This window comes from Piliocolobus tephrosceles, chromosome X (genome assembly GCF_002776525.5).
Source record: "Piliocolobus tephrosceles isolate RC106 chromosome X, ASM277652v3, whole genome shotgun sequence".
In the NCBI taxonomy this organism is placed as follows: domain Eukaryota; kingdom Metazoa; phylum Chordata; class Mammalia; order Primates; family Cercopithecidae; genus Piliocolobus; species Piliocolobus tephrosceles.
The window spans coordinates 595,077-606,173 of NC_045455.1; the positions used below are offsets into that span (position 1 = coordinate 595,077).

Consider the following 11,097-nt stretch of genomic DNA (forward strand, 5'->3'; position numbering starts at 1 on the left):
AAAAAAAAAAAAAAAAAAAAAAAAAAAAACCACGTGTGGCCAGGTGCAGCAGCTCACACCTGTAATCCTAGCACTTTGGGAGGCCAAGGCGGGCGGATCATGAGGTCAGGAGTTAGAGACCAGCCTGACCAATATGGTGAATCCCCATCTCTACTAAAAATACAAAATTAGCTGGATATGGTGCTGGGCACCTGTAATCCCAGCTACTCAGGCGGTTGAGGCAGGAGAATCACTTGAATCCGGGAGGCGGAGGTTGCAGTGAGCCGAGATCACACCACTGCTCTCCAGCCCGGGCGACAGAGTGAGACTCCATCTCAAAAACAACAACAACAACAACAACAAAACTCCGTGTGTGGTGGAATCAACACCAGGTGAGGGCAGGGGAGGCCCAAGAGCTGCTGCCGGCGATCCGGGGAAAGAACTGACCATCCCAGGGCTCACCTCGGGGGGATCAGGGGGCAGGGGCACGCGGGGCGAGCAGACGGGAAACGCATGGCCCTGCTGGGCCGTGTCAAAACCAGAACATTTTCAGCTACACTACGAATGCCAGAATATGTTTCCTCCTAATCCCTGCAATTCAACTCTTCAGCTCCATTAAACTTGTTACCGATTTAAGCACAGATTTGTGAGTAAGAATGGAAAAGGAGACGGCCCACATGTGGTAAGAAAGCCTACTGCATGTAACCTAACAAGAGGAATTCAAATTCAACACCACAGTAACAGACTTCATCATTTCCAATGGTGAAAATGGTGAACCTTTCCGTTGTTATTTCTGCTTTATCACTTGAACAGAAAATGTCATGCCTGCAACTTGTGCACTTTTAAGTGTTCACTTAGTTACACTAAAACTATACTTCTCTCAAGCAATCTGTGAATCCTCAAATAATCAAGACAAAAAGCTCATAAATAATCCTAAAAGGGCTGCGTAGATTTGCTCCCTATTCCTAGAAAAGCAGCAGGGAAGGACCTGCGTCGGCAGAAGAGCAGGGCCAGTCCCACCTCCTTCCTCTGGCAGGGCCCACAGGCAGCAGGAGGCTGGGGAGGCTGCAGGCTGGCTCAGGTCACAAGGCCAAGTTCTCTCCAGGAAGAGACCAGAGTAGGACCTACGGACGGGCCCCAAGGAGACATCTGGACCTGGCTCCAGAGCACGTACGGGTTGGAGGCAGACGGCACCGTGGGCGCCCACACCAGCACTGGACAGAAAGGGAGAGGCAGCAGGGCCAAGCCTCAGCAGAGAGCTGGCGGCCTCGTCACCCATGCCCCAGAGCCACAGCAGGCACTGAGAGGTCACTTACAAGGGTCTCAATGTTAAGAGTAAAAAAAGCTCATTTTATATATGGGAATAATTAGAAAAATCAGAAGGTTCCTCCTAGGAATCTAAAACAGAAACACATCCAGGCCTCTAGGCTCCTCCCTGGGCTGACGCAACCAGGTGCATGTCGCGACCAGAGCACTCAGTGGACCCACTAGGCTCTGCAGGCAGAAACGTCTCAGGACAAAGCAAGCTCTTCCACAAGCTTGTCTCCAGCAATATCGCAACCAACCACAGCGAACTGCCTGCACGCACTCCCAGCTCCACACAGCACAGCCTCTCACGAGTGGCCGAGCACCGCACATCAAAGCTTCTAAGTGGTGTGTCCTGACCCAGCACAGGTAAGGAGTTTACCTGGGAAGTAACCAGGTGAGCACACACACCTTCATGAATGTAAACCACAGCACCACTCCAAGGTGTAAAATGGAAACTGCCAAGCGTGGGACCTGGAAGAGGCGGCTTCAGCCTCTCCAGCTGAATCCTCCCCGGATTCCTCAAGACAGGAAAGCGGCTTTTCCTCAAGAGCTAGTCAAATACACACGCGAAGCCTTACACATGGCAAGTGCTTGCTTCGCAGGAGGTGTGCACCACGGTAGGCCCATCGTTCCTCACAGCATAGGTGAGTCCGGCTTCTGGAAGAGACCACACCACTGCTGAGACGTCATTATCTTTGGGTGGCGGGAAAACAAATTATCTTTATTTCTTCTTTACATTATTCTACCTTTCTCTAAACTTTTGCAAATAGTATACATATCTTAGAATTCAAAATCTGCAAAGCTGCTGGTGTGTGTGCAGGCTGTGTTCTAAATATTAGAAGGCCCCTACGCCCACCCTCCTAGGTTCCCGGAGCACAAAGGTGCCTGTGCAGGAGATGCCATCACCAGCAAGAGGCTTCAACGTCAACAGCTTCATAAACACGTGAAGCTTCACGCATTCATCAACACAAGTGTGTCCGCAACAGGTGCCCTTACCTTTTCCGGGACTGAGGTTCTGGTCTATGAAGACCTTGAGTTCTCCGTTGGCTTCAATTAGACCGGCCTGCAGAAAGCAACAAAACCATAATAAATACAACAGCTAAAAGGGCTACGAAACAAGGGGTGTCTAAAGCCACCCTCAAGGGTTCTATCAAATAACGTCGTAAAAGGCAGAGGGGCCACAGCTAAGCAACGCCAGGAACCCCAGGAGAACACCAGGTCCGGAGAAGGAACGTCGCTGTCACCACGGCACCTGCAGGGCCAAAACAGGACCGTCCACCAGGAATTAGCCACGACTTATAGAATCCACACAGTCTTGAAAAATCACGATCGTAATGATGAGGAAAATGTTCACAATAGAACGTTAAACGAAAGGCGGCACGGGTAAGAGTACAGCCACACAGCAGGGGCAGGGGCGTGACGGCGCAGCCACACGGCAGGGGCAGGGGCGTGACGGCGCAGCCACACGGCGGGGGCAGGGGCGTGACGGCGCAGCCACACGGCGGGGGCACGGGCGTGATGGCGCAGCCACACGGCGGGGGCACACGCGTGACAGTACAGCCACGCAGCCGGAAACATATGCGTGATGGTACAGCCACACAGCCGGACACACACGCATGATGGTACAGCCATACAGCGGGGCACATGTGTGACAGTACAGCCGCACAGCAAGAACACACACGTGACGGTACAGCCACAGCAGGCGCACACACGTGACGGCACAGCCACAGCAGGGGCACACGCCTAATGGTACAGCTATACGGCAGTAACACACACCTAACGGTTCAGCCACACAGCAAGACACACGAAGGGGGACTCCTATCAGAACTGTCAACCTCATCCTGCCTCTCCAGAAAAGTCATGAAATCTTTCATTCTCTTACTTGTCCCAACAAAACGTCAGTCCCCAGGGGCTGGGCTCTGCGAAGGAAAGGCCATCCCAAGAGGAGGTCTTGGAGGGGCGGCCTCTGGGCGTGGCCGCCTGAGCATGAGCACACACACGGCAGCACGCTTGAGTACCCAGGGTCCGAGGAGGCCACGCACCTCAGGCAGTGGTGCTGGGGGGCGGCGATGGGGGTTGCTGTCTTCGCTGAGGGTAAAGGCACCCGAATGCACCCTCCTGTAGACAACACCACGGGAACAAGGAGATGCTATGACCCCATGGTGCCACCCACGTAAGTCAGGGGACATGGGGAGGCAGCCCAGGTACAAGCCAGGCAGCCAAGACTAAAAGCCCAGCAAGACGACCCCGGCAAGACCACTGGGCAATTTCCTGAGCATCTTCACAACCCCCTTCCCTACAGAAGATGAGGAAAACTAGGGCTGCCCGTAAGCTTGAGGACGACGGCAAGTTCACATCCTAGGAGGCTAAAAAAAGATAGTAACGACAGACGTTCAAACTGGGTCCAACCACACTTTCTGAGTCTGGCTGTGCAGCAGGCACCGTCCCAGCCCTGGCTGTGGGACTTGCTGGGAGGTGGGTGACCAGTGACCACCTGCACACAGAGCCAGGTGAGGTGGGATGTGCACGAGGGGCTGCATCACACTGGCCACACCAAGGGGCTGGGATCCAGGCTCCACCACGCCCAGGGACCCAAAGATGGCTTGTGTTGCAATCTCAAGGAAAAGAGCTGTGGGGCAAGAACCTGACCACACCCAGGAGGCGCCTCTGAGGCCACCAACCTGTTGTAGCACCAGGCAGGCCCCGCAGAGGGTTATGCTGGCACAAACGCACGACACCAGGCAGGCCCCGTAGAGGGTTACGCTGGCACAAACACACGACACCAGACAGGCCCTGCAGAGGGCTACGCTGGCACAAACACATGACGGGAAAAGCGTGACCCGTGGTCAACGATGGTGCCGAAGGCCGGCGTGCATGGCTTTGTGCTGGCACCCATTAGTGTGTTACAGGTGTGAGATGCCAGACGTCCTGGTCACCACGAGGGCAATACCATCCAGGCCAGGCTGGTAAGGCCGAGACGTTAAGCCTGGGAGAGAAAGGGCAGGAGGGTATGGCCAGTAAGAAAAAGGCGAGTGGGTGTGGACAGGTGGCTAAGCCAGGTAAACACGGCCAAGTGGCTATGGCGGGCCAGAATCCACAGGAGATGAAGGCCGAGACATTACAGCAAAGTAGGTAAGGTCAGGTGACTATGACCAAGGAGGTGAAAGCAAACTAGGTAAGACTGAGAAGTTAAACACAAGGTGGGTCAGCCAGGAGGGAACAGCCAGGTGCGTAAGGCCAGGAAGTCACAGCCAGGAGGTTAAGGCCTGGTGCGTGAGGCCAGGAGGCAAGGGCCTCAGTCAGGGCTGGTCAGGCTTGAGCCCAGCTCGAGCATCTGTGTGGGAGTGGAGCATGCTCCAGCCCCGGGTGCGTGGAGCTGGAGGAAGCCGTGCCAGGGGTCTGATGGAGCAAGTCCCGGTTGTGGAGGATGACCGCCCTCCCACCTACACAGCCAGGGCTGTGCCCAGTTCCCCTGCATGGTGTCTGCGCTCCCAGCCCTGGCCTGTGGCAACCGTGGTTCGGGCTCTGAAGCCGTTTTGTACCACTGTCCCTGTCTATCGCCCTCCCTCACCAGGATGAACAAATGAGCGCCTGCTAAGAAGTGCAGGGCCAGGGACTGGTGCAGGGCACGCACTGCCCAGGGTGGCACAGCGCCTTGCTTCTGTTGGTGGGGACAGCCCAATGGGCAGAGACAGAGCAGGGGCTGCTCCTCCCCACGCCTGCAGGGCGTGTGGAAGACCCCCAGGAGCAGCGGCTGCTGTGGCCTCCATGAAACGCCGGCAAGTCAGGCCTCAACAGAGGAGCCCCGCCTAGGGCCACCATGCACTCAGACACGGGCCTGGCCCGGCCACCGCGACGCTCATGTCTGTAAACGTTCTGTCGCTGCTCACATAAAACCCTCCTCGAGTGCACCAATACAGGCCCTGCGAGAACGCCAACTGCCCTTGCCCAGGGGAGACCTCGGCAGCCACAGGGGCTGGGGCACAGGTGGCCTGGATGTTTCTCACTCTGCCCCACTGACTCGGTGGTCAGCCCCGGCTGGGACAGCAACTCAGCAATCCCTGAGTAGCCCACGCCCAGGAAACCCAGGTCCAGGAGACCACTGCCCCGTCACCGCCACCCACCGGCACAGCCCCTCCTTCCGGGCAGTGCTTCCTCCTCCCCAGCAGCTGCCCAGGGAGTTAACAGGCCAGGCTGTGGACCCAGGCGGCCCTTCCAGGAAGACTGAGATGGGGTGAAGGGGCCCGTCTTTCTCCGCCAGTCTCAATGTTGTGACATAAAGCTCTGGGGTAACTGCACGGACGTGGAGCACACGGTGACAGCAGCCAGTGAGGAGAGAACAAGGCCCACATGTGGGCCAGAGCCGCACTGCCGACACAAGCGTGGCATCATCTGTGGGTCCAACTGGGTCTGCCACAAGCATCGTTTTGCTCCAGGAAAAACCCTTTCATTCCCCTTCTTTATGCAACTCATGCTTCTGAAAGTAGAAATGGCAGATAGCACTTCAAACTCCACAGCCTCGGCCTGCTGGTTCCACCGGCCACGTGCCCAGGTGTCGCCAGATCCCTGGTAAGCGCCCGCAGCTCACAGCTGGCCCCTTTCCTCAGCTTTCTCCTGGAGAAGCTCTGGGCCCAGGAGGCAAGGGGCATGAATGACGCCCTGCACTGTCTCAGCAGCAGCGCTGACGCTGCCACCTGCACGGCTCTGTCAGGGGCCACCCTCCCTGCAGGGTGTTTGGCGGCATCCTCAGCCTTCACCCCGGGTGGGACAACCAGAATCATCTCCGGACACTGCAAAGCCACCAGCAGCCAAGAACCACAGACTCAGAAGCATGCCTTCTGGGGCCACAGGGCCTCTAAAGCGGACCTCTCCAGAGCTGGCGGAGAACAAATGAACACCTGGCTACAGAGGCTACAGTCTCAACCTTAATTTCCAACTAGGAACATGAGGCTAGTAAGACAGGAAACCTGACCTAAAAGGAAACCACACAGTGGTTCCTGTGGTGCCTGTAAGTGCCTATCTTGATGGGATGCGCTTACTCCACACTGAGTTTGACAAACACTGAAAATATTTCATAATACAATGTGTGTCAAAATCACAAGGGAAATGCAAACTCTCCTTTCCATAAAGGAGATTAGAAAACAAAACCACCACCTAGACTGCCTGTGTTCACAGATCATCTGAAGAACTCACACAAATGTTCTACAAACCAGCACTGCAGGAGGGTGAACCGGGGAGACGTGAGTGGGAGCAGGCGGCTGACGGCGGGGCTGGGGCACACAGCCTCCAGGAAGGCTCCGTGGCGTCTTCATGTGCGGCCCTCCTAATCCTGCTTGGGATGGTATTTCGGAGTGACTGGGCCATGAAGGCACAGCCTCCCAGGTGGAATGTGTGCCCTGATAAAGGGGCTCCCTGGCCCTTCCACCAGGTGAGGGCACAGCAAGAAGACGCTACTTACCAGCCAAGCAGCGGCTCTCACCAGACACCAAACCTACCAGGGCCTTGATAGTGGACTCTCAGGCTCCCGCGCTGTGAGCAGTCGATTCCTGTTGTTTACGAGCTGCCCAATTCATGGTCACGGTATTCTTGTGACGGCAGCCCAAGCAACCAGGACAGGCTCTCCTGCAAATACCCACCACCACGCTGCCTTTCCAACGGGCTCCCCTGCGGACACCCACCACCGCACCGCCTTCCCACAGGATCCCCTGCAGACACTCACCACCGCACCGCCTCCTACCAGCTCCCCTGTGGACACTCAACGTTGCACCACCTTCTCCCTGAACTGACTTCTGTGACCCGACCCCCAGGAGGATGGAAATAAGGGGCAACTTCTGAAGCTAGGTCACTCCCTGCCCTCTTGCAAAAGCTGGTGCCATGGTGTGAGGATACTCAAGAGGCCCTGAGGTGGTCCTGGTGCTGAGGGCTCCTCCTGCTACTGCTGCCACAGGTAAGACATCTAGAAAACGGACTCCCAGACCTTGGTCTTGAGGCCTGCAGAGCTGGGCAACGTCTCAACTGCAACTGCATGAGACTCCAGGACAGAAGCACCCAACCGAGCCACTCCCAAACTCCGGGCCCACAGCTATTGTGTGGGAGTAAGAGAGCGTATTATTGTTTTAAGCCACTACATTCGTCTGTTTCACAGCAATAGATAACTAACACAGCTAGAACTAATGTTCTAGAGAAAAGAGTTTTCTCTAGAACATTAAAAAAATGTGATTATTTTCATCAACCAGGTTGTCACTGAATTTATTTTCGAAGGGATCTTGAACCCTGCGCAAACTTAGTTCCACATGGAAAGCTCACTGGCACTGCCGTCCGAAGAACGGGATCCCACGTGGCACGCCCTCAGCATCAGCCTTTCAACGCTGCGCTCACTCTCGGACACCCCCTTCCTGGAAGGTGACCCCCAAGGACGGGGAAGATCGTTATGACGACCCCCTGGGCTGACAACAGGAAGAGTCACAAGAACTAAGTGCAGCATCGTCCCTGAAAAAGACAGTGACGATGTCATGATTTAATTCCCATTTGCCATCCAACACAATGCCCCGCTGAGGCTCCACGCAGCCACGAGGAAGCTCAGCCAGCCACATCCCGACAAAAACCTACCAAGAGCTTGAGGTTCATGACTCGCTGCTGCCCACCTGGAGACCACAACCTCCCCACGTGGGCTCCACCTCACTCCCGGGACGGGGCCCGCGCAGGGCAGTAAACATGCAGACCCTCAGCCTCCGCTCCTGCCCGAGACAACAGCACCAGACCCCCAGCGTAGCGTGTGAACGTTGAGAACCCTGTATGTGGGGTGACCACCCGTCCTGGTTGGCCCGGAACTAAGACAGGCTCCTAGGACACAGAACCACCGGGGTCCCGCCAGGCAGACAGGCCCCGGGCTGGCTATAAACGCTGGCTGCTAAACGGGACTTGTTAACAGGAACACCGGCCGGGGTCCGTCCGCTCCGTGTTCGTGTCAACAGGATGCACAAGGGGTGCACGCTGGCCTGCTGGTCAACAGCACAGTGGCCTTAGCATCCAAGTCCCCACTCTCCAGACCAGGGGCCAGCTGTGGCCTTGCTAGCTCCCATGTCACAGCCAGCACCTGAATAGGCAACCCCATGTGAGCCACGCAGGATCCAAGACCACAGCCTCTCCTGTCCTGTGTCCTGTCCTTAGGAGTGTGGGTGTGAGTCTGGGTCTCCACTGACACTTTAGAACTGACTAAGACAGACACAAGTACAGCCTCTGTGATTGTTTAATATGAAGTCATTCCTATGGGTTGATATTTAGCAGATACTACAAAACCACAACGAGCAGCTTGAGTAGGTAGGAGCTGCGGGAGAGACCCTCATGCGGGTCCTCCTGACGTTTCTTGTGGGCTGTGACCCACAGGAACTCAGTGACAAGCACCAGAACACAAACGGTTTCATGTGCCTTTTTTTTTTTGGAGACAGGCTCTTACTCTGTCACCCATGCAGGGGTGCAGTGGTAAGATCTCAGCTCACTGCAGGCCTCATCTTCCGGGCTCAAGCCATCCTCCCACGTCAGCCTCTGAAGTAGCTAGGACAGGCATGCACCCCATGCCAGGCTAATGTTCCTTTAACTTTTAGTAGAGACGAGGTCTCATTATGTTGCCCAGGCTGGTCTCGAACCCCTGGGCTCAAGCACGCGTAAGCTACCACGCCTGGCCCAGCTTCCTGTGTTTAATACACTGCTGAAATTGCTATTAATTTTAAGACATGTGCACTGGACTTATTTTCCTGTTAAATCTTTATACTCAAGATGCAGCCCTACCTCCCAGTAAGAACACCTCAAGGTGCTAAACACATTCACATATAAGCCAACAGCAAAGGTGCCCCTTGGCTAAAACTAAACTTAATTTCTATTAGAAAAACTATGTTCAACTATATTTGTGTTTGTAGTTAATGGAGATAACAGTTGATTATTCTCTTGTCTTACATTAGATAAAACCGTACCATGAGTAGCAGCAATAACAGCAAAACACAGGTTCCCAAAACACACCATGCTGCTAGAAAAAGCTGAACCAACTGAAAATGAGAACTACTAAAGATGACATCGTTTAATAAACCTCAGCAGTGCCCACTTTGTGACAGGGTCTACGAATGGGACTAACTTCCGTGTCAGGCCTAAAAGGGGGCCTATCACTGCCATCATCTTTAAAACACACAGGTGACCACGGTTCTCACAACCTGGAGCTGCACTCGCCTGGCCCGGACGGAGGCGCTGCCCGGGCCCTCATCGCCTCCTTCCCTGCTGGCCAGCACCCGCCAGGGGGTGTCCAGGGGGCTAATCCCCTGGGGATACACAAGCCCTAGAGACCCAGGAGGGTGCAAGGGCGTGAAGCGGACTCTCCCCTACACAGCCAGTGAGGGGTCAGCCAGTGGCACACAGCAGCCAGGTCGGGCACATGCCAGACCCCACACCGTCTCACCCCTCTCTGCCCTGCTCTTCTCTGTACTTTCTAATCCACTGAACAATTTACCATTTCCATTGCTAACGGCTCCCCACTAAAGGGTAAACCAGGCTTATCTGAGCCGTGGCCTGCAGACTGCAGGTGGCCCAAGACACCTTTGAATGCAGCCCAACACAAATTTGCAAATTTTATGAGTTTTTTTTTAGCTTAGCTATTGTTAGTGTTACTCTATTTTATGTGGCCCAAGACAATTCTTCTTGCAATGTGGTCCAGGCAAGACACAAGATTTGACGGCCCTGGCATCAACTCTGTGAAGCAGGAATTTTGCCTGGTAAGAAAACGGCCCAGCAGGGGCCCTGTAGTCCCGACATCACAGGTTCACAAGCCAGGCCCAGGGGAGGGCTGGAAACAGGGACAACAGGGCCACACACTTCTCAGAGGGACCCAGCAAATGATTCAGGCTTGAGGGTCATCCAGTCTCTGTCACAGCCACTCAGCTCTGCCTTCACAACAGCCAAAAACGTGTCAAGGAACAATCTTAATTTCAAAAGTAAGCAGAGGCAAGAAAGTGACCCAGCTGCACTGAGGGATCCCCCTGAGGACTGGAGTGGCCCATGCCAGACCCCAGGGCAGAAAACACTTCACTGCACTTTAAACTGTATAATGAATGAAGAGACCTGGGGAAGAGGCCACTCTATATAACAGCAGCCAGGATGGGCCGCCTGCTACCAGGGCCCTCCCGGTCCCAGCATGGGACTCCTGCAGAGAACTCTCTCTGCTCCTCCTCTTGACTTGCGCGGAGAACTCCGTCTGCTCCCCCCTCGACTCCTGCGGGTAACTCCGGCCGCTCCTCCCTCGACTCCTGCGGAGAACTCCGTCTGCTCCTCCCTCGACTCCTGCGGAGAACTCCGGCCGCTCCCCCCTCGACTCCTGCGGGTAACTCCGTCTGCTCCTCCCTTTTGGCTGTTGGCTTGCCCATCACAAACAGCTGGCACTTCTGCCCACCTGGCCACAAGCCCTTCCTCTGGGGCTGGGGCTGGGACCCAGCCTGGAGCTCCCAGGAGCCCTCCTGGGCCCTGGAGAGCACATCTGAGAACAAACACAACCCCAGAGCTCAGGGACAACCTCTGGCAGCCCCAGCCACTCCTTCCAGTACCCTGGCCCCGCAGGGGACCCCGCGTGGGCTGCCCTGACCTACTCCCACCAAGCACCAGAGCCTGGTGAGGGTGAGGGTGGCCTCAAGAGACTGACTCTGACCTTGCTGGCTTACCCTGAGGAAGCCACCAGCGAGCTGCCCTACCCTGGGGTCCACACGGCAAAGCACAAGAACACACCCCCACCAGCAGCCCACAAGGAGCGTGTTCCCACCAGCAGCCCACAAG

At 55.6% G+C, this 11,097-nt stretch overlaps 1 protein-coding gene across 3 annotated transcripts in view; it reads right to left on the reverse strand.

Annotated features, from left to right (window-relative positions):
* The window catches only part of TFDP1 (transcription factor Dp-1), a 56,193-nt gene that overhangs the window by 25,656 nt on the left and 19,440 nt on the right, over window positions 1-11,097 (reverse strand). For all 3 annotated transcript variants that reach the window (XM_023217706.2, XM_023217705.2, XM_023217704.2), the window contains exon 3: window positions 2,284-2,350. In XM_023217706.2, coding sequence (XP_023073474.1) covers window positions 2,284-2,350 — 67 coding nt within the window. The remainder of the gene's footprint in view (window positions 1-2,283; window positions 2,351-11,097) is intronic.